Source organism: Sander vitreus, chromosome 10 (assembly GCF_031162955.1).
Source record: "Sander vitreus isolate 19-12246 chromosome 10, sanVit1, whole genome shotgun sequence".
In the NCBI taxonomy this organism is placed as follows: domain Eukaryota; kingdom Metazoa; phylum Chordata; class Actinopteri; order Perciformes; family Percidae; genus Sander; species Sander vitreus.
In genome coordinates this window covers 5,118,401-5,136,471 of record NC_135864.1, presented here as the reverse complement: position 1 = coordinate 5,136,471, position 18,071 = coordinate 5,118,401, and the positions used below count along the sequence as shown (strand labels likewise).

General features: G+C 40.2%; 1 protein-coding gene across 2 annotated transcripts in view; it reads left to right on the top strand.

Moving 5' to 3' along the window:
• The first annotated feature begins 778 nt into the window (after positions 1 to 778).
• LOC144524063 (putative carboxypeptidase X1) overlaps positions 779 to 18,071 on the top strand; it is a 33,948-nt gene continuing 16,655 nt past the window's right edge. The window contains exons 1-6 of one of the 2 annotated variants that reach the window (XM_078260037.1): positions 779 to 1,176; positions 8,472 to 8,581; positions 8,837 to 8,976; positions 9,453 to 9,537; positions 17,397 to 17,556; positions 17,648 to 17,739. In XM_078260037.1, the coding sequence (XP_078116163.1) occupies positions 849 to 1,176; positions 8,472 to 8,581; positions 8,837 to 8,976; positions 9,453 to 9,537; positions 17,397 to 17,556; positions 17,648 to 17,739 (915 nt within the window). In that variant the 5' untranslated portion in view covers positions 779 to 848. Of the gene's footprint in view, positions 1,177 to 8,471; positions 8,582 to 8,836; positions 8,977 to 9,452; positions 9,538 to 10,697; positions 10,747 to 11,421; positions 11,586 to 12,198; positions 14,382 to 17,396; positions 17,557 to 17,647; positions 17,740 to 18,071 lie in introns of those variants that run through there. The other variant, XM_078260038.1, reaches the window with a different exon arrangement.

Genomic DNA, 18,071 nt, shown 5'->3' with positions numbered 1-18,071 from the left:
AAGAATACGCTGAGCTACATTTGCTTAAAAAGGCTTTTTTTTTAAATACAAAGAAACAAAAAGGAAGACAACGCAACCAAAACAAAACTTGGCACAAAACAGCACAGAAGCGGAAAAATTAGCAACAAAACAAAACACAACGCAGAACTTACAACCAGTGGTGGAATGTAACTAAGTACATTTACTCAAGTACTGTACTTAAGTAAACATTTTTGGTAGTTGTACTTTACTTTTCATGCCACTTTCTACTTCTACTCCGCTACATTCAGAGAGAAATACTGTCCTTTTTACTCCACTACATTCATCTGACAGCTTTAGTTACTAGTTACTTTACAAATTAGGATTTTTGCACACAAACCACACGATGTTTATAACATACAATGTTTTAATATTTAATTAAACTACCCAACAATATAACGGCCTCCAAGTAACCTACAGCTGAAATGATTAGACGATTAAACATTGATCTGTTTTGCTCTTTTCCAGTTTCTAAAATGTGAGGATTTCTCTGTCTTGAGTACTTTTACTTTTAATACTTTAAGTACATTTTGATAAATAATGATAATACCTATTTACTTACTTACATCATTTTACTTAACTAACATTTTCAATGCAGGACCTTTACTTATAACAGAGTATTTTTACAGTATGGTATTAGCACTTTTACTTAAGTAAAGGATCTGAATACTTCTTCCACCACGGCTTACAACACAGCTTTTATTTTTTCAATCTGTGACTGGAAGTTGTTTTTTTGCATTGTGGGTGACTTGACCGTGTTGCAGAGCGGTAGGTCAGGGAGGTTGAATGAGTGTTTGGTGTCAGAGGGGTTTCTGCATGGAAGAGATACTATGGCAGGAGCTCTGCACATCACTCTGTTCTTATTTCTGCATTGTGGATCATTTATCCTCATTTCAGCCAGAACTGCTAATGACACGACTACAGTGAGCTCCACCGTTGATTCAGATCCAGCTTTCCCTACAACTGAGAGCCTTTCTCCTGCAAGGAAAACAAACGTAACCGAGGTTCCCACCACAAGACTCACAGCTTCACAATCAACAGATAAACCTCCCAAAAGCACTCCAACTACTAAACATCTGACTGAAGACAATGGTAAGACAGCGGAGACAGCAGTGTCCATAAAAGAGACAGAAGAAGAAGAAGGTCCTTTGGAATTAGGTGAGTAGATTATACGTTTTGTTTGTTTTACCCACTATGAAACCACATCATTAATGTGAAAATGTGCTGTGTGTCTGTGGTATTCAATAATGAGTGATCAAATGGATCCCTAAAACAGTTTTACATTATTATTTGTACTTGATTGGAAAGATCTGCATAAGGCCAGTTGTGCTAACCTACTTTTTAACAACATGACTAATTGTTTACTGGTTTTACATGTGTCTAATTACTTTTCCCAGAAACAGCCATGCTGTTGAAGTTCAAATTTCAAGTGTAGCCTACATTCATGTGTTACTCTGCAAACAAACATAATGTAACCTCCCCTGAGAACAAATTAACCAGGACTGTTGATTAGTTTGCATCGTTAGAAAACAGATATAATAAATCTACAAACTGGGGGAGTTTGGGGAATACATTTTTTTTACTCATCAGACCAAACCCCCTGTATGTCAAAGGTTCCAAAGATCCATGACCCATTGGTGTTAGTTATAGTTAATGACTCAGGTTTTAAATAACAAGTCTAAGAATCTTTCAGGGTTCCTCAAAGACTCAGATTTTCAAAGTGTAAAGAGAGCTCTGTGGGCTCCGCATATCTGCGGTCAGAGAGTCAGTGTCCGAGGGTTGGGGGAGGATGTTCCACATTCTACCCTGTGTGCAGTGAGACATTTTAGCTGTGTGTGTGTTTTTTTTTGCTGATTAAAACCAGATGGGCTGTGATGGCTCAGATAAAAAAAAAAAAAGAACAAGACCCCTCATACTCCTCAAAACCGACCAATGTGATGTTATCCATGTAGGCAGTGATTCGACTGTACACTCATTGAAGCTGCGGCTGCAGCCAAATGGCTATAATGTAAATACATGTAAGTATCTACAGCCAAAAAACTCTCCAGCTCAGCAGCATTTACATGAATCCAGTCTCAGGTTTTCTTTGCTGCTTGCTGTGGCTCTCCATGGTGTCCTCTGTTGGTGGTAAATAAAGAACTTTCCAACCCATGGGAGTTGTTCAAAATTTTAGGAAAATACCCTCATTATTTCTTGCCAAGAGTTAGATAAAAAGATTGGTGCTTTGCTTATATATGTCCATTAAATATGAAGCCAGAGGCAGCAGATGGTTAATTTAGCATAAAGACTAGAAACACCTAGGGCTCTGTTTTAATAATCTAAGCGCACGGCGTGAAGCGCCTGGCGCAGGAGCGTTTAGGGCGTGTTCAAATCCACTTTTGCTAGTTTGACGGCGGAAAAAAGGGTCCGTGCGCCGGGCGCATGGTTCAAAAGGGTTGTACTTAGTGTCTTCATTAATTCATAGGTGTGTTTTGGGCGTAACATGCAATAAACCAATCAGTGTCATCTCCCATTCCCTTTAAAAGCCAGGTGCATTTGGACCTTGGCACATTGCTATTATGATGGCGGATTTGCACCGTAATATTTCTATTTGTAATCTTTTACATGTTTGTGTGCTGCTGCGCGTCCATGTGTGTGTGTAACAAGCATAGTGTGTAACAAGCATTTGTGTGCGCGCGCTGTGCTAAGTCTAGGCGCATTATACTAATTCGCTGTTTAAATAACAATGGAATGCTGCGCTATTGACTTTAGACCAGGTTTTTGTTGGTCCATGGCGCGATCACTTTCCGCTGCCTCAAGATATCAATACGGCAACAATGCACCTGAACACACCTCCCTGTAAGACCAGCACGCCCATGGGCACAAAGATGGGCGCGGGTGCATTTGCTATTTAATGCAAAATGGTTCTTCTTGGTGTACTGTACTGACTAATTCCCAGTCTGAAGTAATGCTATTCAACATGTTAACGTTTTCTATGTATGAAATGGTTTGCATTCTTGTAGAAAGAAGGTCCACCAGGAGCGTTAAGGTAGCGAAGAAGCCCAAAACGATCCCGAAGAAAACCAAACTCATCACCAAGAAGCCGAAGGTTGTTAAGAAAGCCAAACCTCAGATCAAACACAGTGTGAGCCAATCAGTGGCCACGGAGACAGTCCCACGTATGTATGGGCGTAAGCACTGATGTCTACAGTATCAATCAGACAAGGGTCAGACATTAGTGGCAGAACAGTTTGAAGTGCTTTCACTAACTTTATGGGGTTTACTGTGTCAGGACAATTCAAGTGGTCACAGGTGATTTTTCAACCATTAATAATTTCTTCACCAACATATAATAGTTTATATGAAATGTGGAGATCACTGGTACACACTGAATTGTCAGTTGAGGCAAACTCACCCAGGAAAGCATCAAACACACCATATAAATACCATATGGATCCCTTGCTGAGGCAGTGAATACTGTATATCTAAACCTGTAGTCGCCAGACCTATCTCCACAACGCTGCAGAATCTGCTGCTTCACTACTGAAAGCACAGACTCTAATAAACCCTTGATGAGAAGACTGGGAGCAGCTTCATGTGAGGGTGATCAGAGAGCTTACTGGCCACAAAGATCTCCCATATCTTTATTTACCGGCCTCTGCAGACATTGTAAATGTCTCATGTCCTGTTTTTTTTTGTTGATTTCCTATTCGTCCACCTTTGTCTTTTCTCTGTATGCTTCTCTCCAGTCTCTCTTTTGGTACCTTTCTCCCACATGCACACAGACTTAAACTGCTTTGTACTATGTTTAAAAGGACATTCAAGTCCTGACCTTAGAGTACATGATAAACATTGAAGGGGTAGATGTTTTGCCTCCACAGTTACTGTAACACACACACACACACACACACACACACACACACACACACACACAGGTTTGTGGCACTATCTTTGTGGGGACCCGCCATTGACATACTGCATTCCCTAGCCCCTTACCCTAACCTTAACCAACACAACTAAATGCCTAACCTTAACCCTTACCCTCAGCCTAACCATAACCTAATTATATCCCTAATCCTAAAACCAAGTCTTAACCCTCAAACAGCCCTTTAAACTTGTGGGGTCCAGCATTTTGGCCCCACAAAGCTGTCGGGACCCCACAAGTATACTGGACTCCCGGTTTTTGGACCCCACGAATAGTTAAACAAGCACACACACACACACACACACACACACACACACACACACACACACACACACATGCATGCATATACTTATATACAAGACTCTTTGTACACACACACACACTTAACAAAGGCATATACAGAAAACAGCTGGTAGACCAAGCAGACTGCACAGACTCAAAGAAAACTGTGTGTGTGTGTGTGTGTGTGTGTGTGTGTGTGTGTGTGCGTGTGTGTGTGTGTGTGTGTGTGTGTGTGTGTGTGTGTGTGTGTGTACTGGGCTGGGCTGGGAATTACGCCGGAAAAGTTGCCATGTTGGGAAAGTAAGTAAAAGTGTGAAAGTAGAAACTGATAATAGAACCTCTTCCTATCTGACTAAGTGAAGAACATGTTTAGTTTTGTTCTTTTTAAGAATATCAAATGACCTAACAGCCAGTTTCTTGGTTTTGTCATGAAAGAAAATCTATTAACACTCACAAAGTTTCCAAATTGAGTTAAGTGTCTTTTCAATTTGCCGTGTACTGTATGTTAAGTTTGCTTCCAGTTGTGTTCATCATTTCCTGTCTGTGTGAGATGTCAACTGTTATTTTGATGAAAGAAAGTGGAAAATTTGATTTGGTGGGTGGTCCCATACAGCACAACAGGTATGACGAACTTCACCTCCTGAGCCAGAAGTTTGAAATCCTGCAAGCACGAAATGAAGAAAAGCTTAATACTCACCATCCATTTAAGAAGAAACTTGAATGGTGATGAGTTTAAACATTTACTCCCTAATCCAAGGAGATTGTTTGATGGCTATCTCGAGATCGTCTAATCAAATTCAAATATAAATATAGTGGAAGGTTTGGCATGGAACAAGTGATTTGTTAATTGTTTGATATTGTATGTTTTCTTTAGAGCCCGACCGATAAAGGATTTTTAAGGCTGATATCGATACAAATATTTGGTGATTTAAAAATCTGATATTCCGATATATCGGCCAGATTTCCCTAACATAATTTTATTTATTTATGAGTCCTCACTAAAATAATATGATAATGCAGTTAAAAAATAAACTTCTTTGTTTTATTGTCACAACAGAACAGAGGAACATCAGAATATATTAAAGTTCTGATAAATAAAATGTATAAAAATACAAACTTAAGATATGAAACTTAAAGGGTTAAACACGAGCGTTGCCAACAGTGACGTTGTAGAGCGCCCTCTGGTGGACAAACTATGCAGCGCCAACACTCATGACGTGGTTGAAGGGTGTTTCGTCCGTTTTTATTTTATTTTTTAAATATTCATTTATCGGCCATTATAAATGCCGATACCGATAGTTTGGAAAATACCTAATATCGGCCGATAATATCGGCCCGCCGATATATCAGTCGGGCTCTAGTTTTCTTTAAGGCAAATGGGATAGGCCACCAATTCCCATCATTTGATGATGATTTTACAGGTGGTGTTACGGCAATATGATACATTTAAACGGACGTTGCTTAGTTATGAGTTTGACTCACTTGCATTTTGCACAATTAAAACTTCTTTAAAGCCTAAATATTGACCAAAAGCATTCTTTGAATCATGAAGCCAAAAGGTCATGTGGAGGAATCCAGGGAGATTAGACTCGGTGGGGGATGTTTCTCTGATGAGGCATCTCGGGACGCATCTTCCTCTTGTGCTTCTTTCAAAGAGAGGAAAGAAGGCAAAAGGAAGTGAAAAAGGGTGTGGGGGAAGTGGATGTGAAAACTGAGATAGACAGGAGAGACAGGGTTACTTATATAAACCTCACTACTAGTCTAATGAAAAGGCAATTCCCTCAGTTTCAGGCAGATAAAGTTCCTCTCCTCCAAAAAACTATTTTTCTGTTTGCATTTCAGGACCACTATGTGCTTAAAGGTCTTGCCCCAGAACATACATACAATCTTCATTTTTTTTTTTCTCCTTGTGGACTTTATTCACCCAGATAATCAGCTGGGTTGTGGACTGCTTTACTCTCTGGCTCAGCTTTAGTTGTTTCAGAAGTTTGTGGTTGGGCAGAAATCCCTACGGTCAACCGCAAAAAAAAAACAACAAAAAAATATATAAATTACTTTTTAAGAGTCACACGCAGCTCAACAGAGATCCAGCTGGACCACAAGGCAAAAGGGGGGAATGCTCTTTATAGGAAAAGGCCACCTACATTTAGCATTTATTTACACTGCTTCTATATCTTGGCCTGAGACTTTTTAACAGCCAGGAAAGCTCCCTGGCAGGAAGAGGCCGTTTGAACTGAGCTGAACCCTCCATACAATGAGAGTCTGTCTGAGCTGTTAATACAGCAGCAGAGGACCCTAAACAAGTTTAAAGACATGTCACCCTCTGCAAGAGAGTTGTGCTTTCTTTATTTCCTGCTGTCCTTTTTACATCTCTTTCAATTTGCTTCCTCGGCTGGCTTTGTAAATCCATCAGTGTTAGAAGACCTGTTTCAGCTTTAGCTTTTTGATATTAATAAACGTCCGTTACATTCAAGCCATTGTCAAATGAGTTGCTACAAAGCTAATTAAAACTATCAGCTCCACACAACTCTCTCTGAATTTCTCAGTATGGCTATGTTCAGAAGATTGTGGTGTCCGGCGACTTTCGCGTGCAGAAACTCGAAGAGTCCATCATGTTTTTTTTAATCCTCCGTGTCCTCCTTGGCTACTGCGCGGTGCGCGGTCACGGAAGGCTTGTATCATGTGGAAGCGCCAACAGCTTTGTTGACATTACTTAGAATTCCTCAGGGGGGCGGCAGAAACTACGCACTATAGGTTTAAGTAAAAGTTGCAATACCTCAATATGAAAAATACTCAATTACAAGTCCAAATCTAAGTAAAAACATAAAGGAGTCCCTCATTTGATGTTTTTGATAATAGTGGTGGAGAGTGCTGTCTCACACATCTCTCTGAAATCACCAACAGGTGTTCAGATGTGTTGAGATTTGGTGATTATAATGGCCATAGCATATGATTTACATAACGTTCATACTCATCACACATTCAGCGAGGCTTCATATCCTGTATGTAAGTTTCTACACTCATTTGTTCATCTTTTCTTTTAATCTGTCACCTGTCATTTGATACATTGATAAAATGTGTCTCCTTTATTGTTATATAATTCATGCGGATTATATAACATTAAAATATCTCAAGTCATAAATGGACAAAGCTGTTTTTCCTTTCTTGTCTTTTGAATGATTTGATTTGTTCTCACATGCTTTTGAGAATTGATCTTGTGAACTCTGAGCTCTCACAAGGTGAAATGTTTCTACGTTCAATATTAAATAAGTATGTACATGTGAGTGTATGTGTTTGTATAACTGCAGTACATATAGATTAGATTCAACTGTATTGTCATTGTGCAGAGTACAAGTACAACGACAACGAAATGCAGTCTGCGTCCAACCAGAAGTGCAAAACGAGCAGAAAAGTGCAACGTGATATACAAAGTATAGAAAGGTATAGATAGGTGGTGCATAGACAGGACAAGAAATATAGTGCAGTGTAGACAGTAGTACACAGTTGGTTTACAGAAGGTGGTTTAGAGTAATATAAATTAAATATAAATATGTGCAATGTATTAGCCGTTACCTTATAAGAGCAGAATAAATATGTCTATGTAATATGAACAATGTATGAACAACATGTACAGATATGTGCAATGTAGTAGCAGCAACATTATAATAGTAGTAAAAATAATATAGATATATGCAGTGTATTAACTGAATATATTATAAGAAAAACTGAATAAATATGGATATTCAGTATGAACCATGTAGACAGATATGTACAGCTATGTGCAGTGTGGTAACAGTACCATTGTAGTGCAGAAACAGTAACATTATAAGAATAAGTGTATCTGCAGGATGAATAGTATAAAGAGCAGTAGAATATGGCTATGTATAAGTGTAGTTACAGTATGTACATTTGTAAATAAATAGAACACTATAGGTGGGATAGGGTAGTGCACTTGTCCGGGGTGGGTGTGCAAACGTGCATATACTGTGTGATACAGAGGAGCAAAGTGGATTGAGATGCTGGTTCCATGCGTTTTACCCCCAATGTAAGATGGAATTTGAAGCTTTACTTAACAATAAATTCGGTATCATTCAACATGGACAATAATCTTCTGTCTTGACTGAATGTCATGCTCTAACAGCTGGTCTTTTAACACTTTCTGTGCAAAAGTACTAGAGTTTTACCTCTGGAACTGCTCTGCCTTCTCCTGTCATGGTATAATACTGTAATATTCAAAATGTGAGTAAATCCCTGTTGACTGTCTCAGAATGTCCTCCACTGGGTCTGGAGTCACTGAAGGTAAAAGACAACCAGCTGAGAGCGTCATCCTATAAGCGTAGAGGCCTGGGCCCTCACCGCGGCCGACTCAACATTCAGGTAACCACACAGACTAACAGCAAACCAACAACTTTATCTGTTACATGCTATCTACAGAGCAACAGTATCACTGTGTGTGTGTGTGTGTGTGTGTGTGTGTGTGTGTGTGTGTGTGTGTGTGTATGTGTGTACATGTGTGTGTGTGTGACTGTGTGTGAGTGTGTGTGTGTGTGTGTGTGTGTGTGTGTGTGTGTGTGTGTGTGTGCGCGTGTGTGCGCGTGCGTGTGTGCATGCGTGTGTGTGTGTGTGTTGCAGTCTGGAGTAGAGGACGGTGATATCTACGATGGAGGCTGGTGTGCTCAGTACAGAGACAAGATGCAGTGGCTGGAGGTCGACGCTCTGCGACTGACTCGCTTCATCGGTGTCATCCTGCAGGGTCGCAGCTCCATCTGGAGGTCAGTACAGAAGGTTAAAGTTCATACACGGTCACAGTGAACACTGGGAAATGTAGTTTTGCAGAGATGTTCACTTTTGAAGCACTCCTTCAATGTGATATCCCTCTCAAAAGTCTTTTAACACTTGCTAAAATGAACAGCTTCCCAATACTATTCATCTGGCCTTTAAATTAAAGCTAAAAGTCAGCACTGCACTTTTCCTGCACTGTATATTTTGGTATAGGCCTATCTTAAGACACATAAATACCAGGCTTCCCTCTATCATCCTTATTTTTATTTCCCTGAAGCTCAGGTAATGTTTATGATTAATCCTGTAAATTTGAAAAATGGATAAATGCATGATGTGATGCTTGTTTTCCCTAATGGTACATGGGGGTCTTATTTTGGACCCAAGCTCTCTTTGCAAGGTTACTCTGTGTATTACATGCGAAATGACATGTAGGCCTACTAACTATATGTGTCTTGTTCACACACAGTTGGAACGTGGTGCATACCTACAAGGTGCAGTTCAGTAACGACTCGCTGGTCTGGAAGCCGTGCATGAACGGGAGCGAAGAGGCTGTGAGTGAACATATTGCTCTTTTAACATTCAAACTCAACTCCTCTCTATACTCCTTTGTACATTTTCCCTGCCTTCTGCTTTCAAGGCTTTTGTTGTAAGGATGGTAACAGCTTGTGTGGGTGAATTACACTGGTATGACTTTCCCTTTCTTATTTTATTAGGCTATGCAACATGAAGCATTTACAGCTAAAATCCAGAAAAACACATGAACAGCACCATGACGTTCCCTTTTCTGCCACTGAGTAACACGATGAAGCAATTCATACATAGGCCTACAAATATTGTGAATTTAACAATTAAAGAGGATGGTGCTGTAGGCCTATTCACTTAAGGTAGGCTATGTTATAACCTTTGGAAACATAGGCTATGTTTTATAGGTTTCCTACTCATTTGCTTGTAATTTTTCCAATAATATGTTCTGTAAATGATAATTTTAGGACATAAAAAAGGCTTGGTTGATTTTTAAGAAGAAAAAAACAGGAACTAACGGCCTTACTAAAAAATAGATAAGCATGTATTTTTAAACAGCATTTAATAGCTTCCATGATGTATGAACAGTAGACTTCTTAAAAATTGTCATACTTTTAAAGTGATATCCACTTTGTAGCCAGGTAAATATGTTGGCTAGTATAGCCTAGCTTTGGCAACAAAAGCAGTGAATGAATATGTGAATCAATATGTTTTGCACATTGCCTCGTCAGTTTTATGATGACAATGCTATTTGGTTTGAATTGTTTAGGTTTAAAGAAATAATTATGGTTTAGTGTTGTCATGGTTACAATAATAACGTTGTTACGTTACGGTTATGGAAAGGTCATGCGTTTAAAACTAAACAAAAACAACATTGACTATCGGGTTTAAACGAGACACGAACAGCAGTCTGCTGTGATTAAGTTCAATATTTAGCTAGTCAGTATCCAGCACGAGCACCTCCCCTCGCGTACTTTGTCTGGACAGTTGAAGACATAATGGAGGGCTACGGAGAAACGGAGACTAGTGTGAGTCGAGGCGCGGGCCCTGACTCGCCGAGACCCCGTAATGAGGACCGGGCCGCGGCGTTACGATTCGTGGCAGAGAGAGTGCTGAGCGAGAGGAAGGAGGAGGAAGAGGAGGAGGAGAAGGATATCTGCTTCAACATCCTCTCCTCCTTTATCAACAGCCTGGACGACCGACAGTGGGAGACCATACGGGACAGGATGAGAGAACCAGTAAGTTACCTGCTAGCTACCTGTCATAGATATAGCTAGCTAGCTATGTACTGACAGTCCTGCTAGCTAGCTAGCTAACTTAACGTCACTTTACCTCTGCACAAAACACACCTGTTATCTCGTAGTGCTTTCTTGGCAGAAAGTCTGGTTCCCGCTGAACACATCTTTACTCATACAAAAAGTAAGCATAGTTTATAGCTTTGGTTACATTTGGTTATTGTTTAACAGAAAATAATTCAAACCAAAATGTCCAAAGTTTAGACGTTCTATTTTTTTTCTTTGAATCCATTCAGCAGCATATGGCGCAACAGCCTAAAATTAAATGATTAAACAGAATAAGAGCTAAATACGATCTGGAAAAAACTTGAATCAGTCCTAAAAAAACGTTTGTAATATAATAAACATTTGTTTAAAAAAAAAAAAAAGCCTTATATGAACTCTGGCTGCCATAAATCTCTGAATTTAAGTGCTTTATTTTGCCTTTTTAATTTGCAATATTAGGGCACTGGTTTCTAATATAACCAGTTCATTTTAACCATGATAAATCATAAGTCATATGATAAAACCTTAAGGGTTTCACTTTGTTTTCACTTGTTTAGAATTAGAACACAGAAGCTGGCATTAAATGTCTCCAGTAGCCTACAGGCGGTATTACACTGTGCTTTTTCCTTCCAGCTGACACAGACTCACCTGGCCCAGGTGTCTACGAGGATCATCGGGGTGGTGTCCGAGCTGGTGTCCCAGGTGCTGGTCCCAGCCCTGACGGTCCATCTGCAGATCCAAGATTCTTCAGAGGCTTCACCCAGCAAAGAGGAGGAGACTCCGGGCAAAGACAGAAGGTAGAAGATCCTCCTCTCATCCCTAAATAGGCCTCTACAGTGTGTATATTAATACTTAACAACAGCAGGAGTGTCTGTGGATCAGACAGCTGATTTAGTTAACAGGGAAACAAGACATTTCTTCCCGTAGAGTCTTCTTTTGCTGATGAAAAGAGAATACTGCTGAAATAACGTATCGATTAATTTTTTGGGTAAAAAAACTGTTGTTTGTAACAGAAAATTAGTTCATTTGTTTTCTGTTTTACATTATTTAAGATTAATTTTGTACATGTTATATAGTTTTTATATATTTTGTACTGTTGGTCAGACAAAACTTGCAATTTAAAGATGTCTCTTTGGCCTCAGGGAAGTTTTTAAAGTTTCTCACTTTTTCCTGCTTTATTCGATAGACTTTTATTACTATAGACAATTAATCAAGTAATCCAAAGGTTACTCGATAATGAAAATAATTGTTAATTGTTAATCCCTAAAAGAGACATTTCTGCTCATATTTTTGCTTTGATTGAGGTTACTGTGTGGAGCACTGGGCAAATATGCGATTAGTACTATCATTAAGAAAACTTCCAAGTGTGATTCAACTTATTAATAACTGTTTCTTTCTTTATTTGGGTAGGTCTGCCTCCCAAATGTCAGCCGGTAGCATGCTGGGAGAAGTGGCGCAGCAGGTGGACCAGGGCCAGGAGCAGGCGGCAGATGTCAGGTCTGCCTCAAAAAAGTCTGTGAGCTTTGTAGACGGGGCCCTCTTTGAGTGTGGATCATGGCAAGACATCGAAAGTTTTTTGGATCCGGCAACAGGGGAGGTGATGTCAGCTATCGTTCAAAGCTTGGACACCTGTCCAGAGCTGACAGAAGGCCCTGTTAGCAGAATCCTAAAACACATCGCCATGAAAATTCAATTGTTAAAACGGACCAGGGAAGAGACAGAAAAAAGATCTTTGAAAGAGTTAGATTTGGACTTGTACTGCTGCAGCTGCTGGTGGTACCTTCATGAGAAACTTCAGAGCTGCACCAGCAAAGTAAAAGAAGCCTTTAAAAATAGCCCAAAGGATAAAAGACCCCAGGAGGCAAAATCTGAAGTCGGAGACGGAGACGGAGACGGATCGCCTCTTCAGGACAAGGCAATAACTTATCCGATGACTGTGTCCCCTGAGGAGGTTGTCAAAGAACTTTCATGCAGCAGGTTTCGAGGTATCTGCCTGCATATACTGAAGGGATTCCTCCTGAGGTCAATGCTCATGTTTTCCCCGTATTGTTTCAAGGGAAGGGCCATCACGCATGAGCCCGACGTGGACTCAGTGGCCTCAGATATGTTGGACACTGTGTTAAACAGTGTAAAACAATTGTCGGAGCCACAGCCAAGGAAATGGACCTTCCCATGGCAACGGTCTGAAAACACCACCGTGTCTGAGAAACGTATTGTCTCCACAGCCGTGGCGCTTAAAACCAATTTGCAGAAGACGATGCGGAAGTTTTATAACTCCTACAAAAAGGCTTCAGACAAACTGAGGGAGGACGAAAAGGAAGAGGCCAGGAGGGTGTTGTCTGATCTTCTTTCCAGCAGAAATGGTGATGACAACATTGGTTCCAACAGTGATGACAAAGCTGAGGACACCCAGAAGGGAAGTGTTATTCAGGACACCCAGGAGGGCGGTGGGATTCAGAGCTTCCACAGCACAGCGACTGGTTTATCTGAGTCCGTGGTCAACAGCATGGCAGGCGTGGTGAAGTCTTTCCTGGATGAAACGGAGCAGTCGTTGAAACAAGACGACAGCAGCGTCCGGGGTGACGACGCAGCATTGACCGGGCTGGAAAAGCTGATCAGCCAGGACAAGCTGTTCACCTTCTCTAAGCTGCTGGCAGACAAGCTCGCTAGCATGTTTGACGAACAGGTACAGAGTGCTCCTAGGTCGCTGGCTCCCGGCAGAAAGGCGTGGTCCGATTCAGAACTCAGCCAGCCGACAAGACAGTCTGTTGGTGTCATCACGCCCACCGAGCAGGTGTACGTATTCGTCGAGGAAGCCGTAAAGCGCCTGATGACATCGCTCATCTTCCCTCCGGCATCCTGGGGAATGGGTACAATGATCAAGGTCCAAAGCGGCGACTCAACTGCCCCTGACTGGGAAGAGTCATCGAAGAAGTACGAGGCCTCCATACAAGCCTACTGTATGCTGATCGCCCAGCAGGTGATACAAATCCTCGCCGCTGCGCATGCTTCCTCCGAGCTCCAGCAGGAAGTCATTGAGCCAAAGAAAAAGAAGAACATCATCCATTTCTTCCAGGAACTTACAAACAAGATCACAAGGAATTGGTGGACTCGGACCAACAAGGAGGTCTAAGACGTCCAGCTGGCTACAGAGGACAGACAAGTCATTTTAACATTTACTGTATTACTAAAGATTTCCCTCTGAAGCCCTACCTGTCCCTACAACCTCCTACCCCACCCATTCCACCCTTCCTCATCCGCCTACATGTTAAAATGACTTGCCAACTACACCCCGTTCACTTCAGCTGGCCCTAACTCTTCTATGAAATGGCACCTTTACTTTTCCATATTAAATAAAGAAATGATTTTAATTTCATCAATTTAGTTTCAGTAGTATTTGTTGGTATACAGTAACACAATCTCTGTCAGATAAAGAACTTTTGCAACTCTCTCCAAGAAACTCCCAAGGATATAAACGGCTGCTTATGAACTCATCAACCTACACTCTAGTCTATTTTTCCACTGAACAAGTATTTCATCGCCTAGTTCTGTCTTAAAACATTACGAGTATGTACTCACCTACTTTACAAATTGAACTCTCTATTTTCTCTAAATTACTTTAAATTACAGTGTCAAATTCAGTGGCGGCTTTTGGCACGGGCGAACCGGGCATCCGCCTGGGGCGGCATTTTTTCATGACACATGGGGGGCGGCACGAGCACTTAAAAAAAAAAAATCCTCGAAGCGGTTTTCTACTGTATTATCTATCATTTCACCGTGTGGAGAATTGGCAAATTGGCGCCCCTGCTTGCTGAGAAGGTACCGTGCACAGAGAGCTGTGTGACAAGGGGAGGGGGGAGTGGGGAACAGTTCACCTCTGGGTCGAACGGGTTGCTGGGCATAGGCGCCGATACCGTTACTCCGGCCGATACCGGTACTCCGCTAATACTGAGCACCCACGAAGCTGATCGCGGTTATGTGTCAGTTAAACTTTTCATCTCCAATCCTATCCTGAGTTGAAAGATTTGAGATTTAGAATATTTATTCTATATTTTATTTGCATATTATTCTTAATATTTTATATTATTGTTGCTCTCTTCTCTTGTTAAATTTTGTATATATCTGATTGTATATATTTTTGGCACATATATATATATTATTATTATTATATTTGTATAGGGGAGCACTTGAGAGGGGTCTCGCCTGGGTGTAATTCAATGTAGAACCGCCCCTGGTCAAATTACACAGTCATATTAATAATAACCAGCAAGTTATTCAAAAATACATTTTGTAGGAAACTGAAAGGGTTAAATTCTTATATGTATGAATTAATAAATCATATTCTGTCAGGTTCAGGGGAATGTCCTGCTGCTCTTCATACAGCATGTTTTACTGGCTTTTGGTAAATTTCCTTGACATTTTTTATTGTAAAATGGTTACATTTCAGCACTTCCTGCACTACATTTTTAAGAAAACGCTTCATGTTGACTCTCCTGTACACACTTGATCTTTAATGTCAGTTTGTGGAAGAAAATAAGAAAAGGGAAAAAGTCATTACACTTTAGTTTACCCACAAGATGTTCCCAACATTCCAACAAAAGACTGAAGGAAAATTTGGTCACTAGTGTTTTTTGAAGGACATGAACAATATTGTGTTCGTACAAAATTCAGTTATTTCTTCTTCTTATAGTATGCAAACAATCTAACAGTGGACAAAAACTCGGAAGTTACTTATTTTTGTTAGGAAGGAATAATAATACTAATGCATTGTGTTGTTTTGTTAGCTTCTTAACCCTTGTGTTGTCGTCCATGAACTTGTCATTCCGGGTCAAAATTGAAAAATGCGTTTTTTTGGAACTGTTTCTGACTTTTTTGACGCTTTTTTATGCTTTTGGCTACGTTTTTGTCCCTCTTTTCAACGCTTAAAAAAAAAAAAAAAATCGTGGTCAATAAACCTAATAACATGACATTATACCTCATTTTTGAGTTTGAAAAAAGCAGATATTATGAATTATTTTGACTAATATATATATATATATGTATATATATATATATATGTATATATATATATAGCTATATATATAGCTATATATATATAATATCAGAGGTGGCTGGTTTATGTCAACGTTTGGTCAGGATGCTGTTTTGAAACCATTAAAAAAAGTTTTTTCAAATGCCATGAAATTAAATAAAACAACCAAAATTCAATGGAAGTAATCATTACTCTTACCTGCGAAGAACATGGATGTGTATGGTGTATGGGTTCCATCCAACGTACATGCATGCATCCAAGTTATTTTGGGGCAATTTGGTTGTTAAGAAACCCATATTTCTGAAATAACAAACTTTGAAAGCGGGTCAAATTTGACCCGAGGACAACACAAGCGATAACCTCAGTGACAGGGCTTTGTGATTGGGTTAGATTCATGAAACTCCTCTGCCCTTTGGTTATTCAGGATGGCAAAACTGGTTTGGAAACTTTGCAGCCGTGGTTAAGTTTGCTTATTTGACTGGTCTTTAAGTTATGTGTGCCAAAGCCACAGCTGACCATGAAGTGTCAATCATGCAAAGACATTTTTTCCAATAGGGGCATCAGACTGGTTCAAATGTTCTCTAAAGACAAATGACTATAAAAAAGACATATTTTATTATTTGTAGAAGTCAGTTTATGTCCTCTTGTATTTTATTGACATACACAAGTATGATTATTCACAAGAGAGGAGAAAACAGTAAATCTCAGGAAGATTAATGTCAAATCAAAAGAGAGCAAGGCAAGGCATGGCAGCTTTATTTGTATAGCACATTTCAGCAGCAGGGCAATTTAAAGTAAAAATGATTAAAAGATTAAAAATATATAAAATACGAGAATAAAATTTACAGTGCAGTATAAGAAATTAACAAATCTTTAAAGAAAGGCAACATCAAAAAGAAAGGTCTTCAGCCTTGATTTAAAAGAACTGAGAGTTGCAGCAGACCTGCAGTTTTCTGGGAGTTTGTTCCAGATATGTGGAGCGTAAAACTAAACGCTGCTTCCCCCTGTTTAGTTCTGACTCTGGGGACAACAAGCAGACCTGTCCCCAGACGACCTGAGAGGTCTGGGTGGTTCATAGTTTTGTAGCAGATCAGAAATGTATTTTGGCCCTAAACCGTTTAGTGATTTATAAACCAGCAAAAGTATTTTGAAATCAATTCTTTGAGGCACAGGAAGCCAGTGTAGAGACTTCAGAACTGGAGTGATGTGATCCACTTTCTTGGTCTTAGTGAGGACTCGAGCAGCAGCGTTCTGAATCAGCTGCTGCTGTCTGATTGATTCTTTAGGGAGACCTGCAAGGACACCTAAAAAAGGTAATTAGAAGGTGATGGCATGGCCAAATGGAACTAAAAATCATGACAGCTAAACGTGTCGTTTCATGAGCCTTGTTGGAGTAGTGTTTTCACGTGTTTTTTTTGATGCAATTTAGGCTGTGGATGGACAGGAGAATGGATGACATCATGAGAAAGGTCCTTGGTTAGATTTAAGTAATGTGATTTCATGTTTTGCATCTTAAACCACTTCTACTACAAGACTGAAGATTCCTCGTGTTTCACCACATCTCTTTGTGCTGCAGGTATTTGAAGGAAACCAGGACACAGAGACACCTGTCCTCGCCCTTTTCAACACTTCCACTGTGGCCCGTTACATCCGGATCAACCCACAGACCTGGTACCAGAACGGGACGCAGGGTGACATCTGTCTGAGAGCTGAGGTGTTGGGCTGCACACTCCCAGGTACAGGAGGCCAACTGCTAGAATCAATGTTTTTATGTAAACTTTATTTTCAGTTTGGTCACTGTAACATACACCTTTTCCATGATCACAGATCCAAATAATATCTACGCATGGCAGACACAGCCAACAGGGTCTAAAGACAAGCTGGACTTCAGACACCACAACTACAAGGAGATGAGAAAGGTTAGACAATGGTGTTAAAGAAGAAGAGACTCATGACGCAGGCTTGAACCATTTGTACATATTGCTATGAAAAGTAATGCATTGCAATGTGTTTGTATTCCATGTATTCATTGCTGTATGGAAGATGTGGGGCTGGATGGGTTGGTTGTAAAACAAGGTTTTCAAGCGGGGGAGCAGAGTTCGCATCCTGGGGAAACCAAAAGACCTTGATCCAGAAAATGTATGTTTGTGTCTCGGGAGTACTTCTTAAGGGGACCAATGTTTTAATCTAGAGCCCAACCGATAAAGTATTTTTAGGGCCGATATCAATAAAAAAATATTTGGTGATTTAA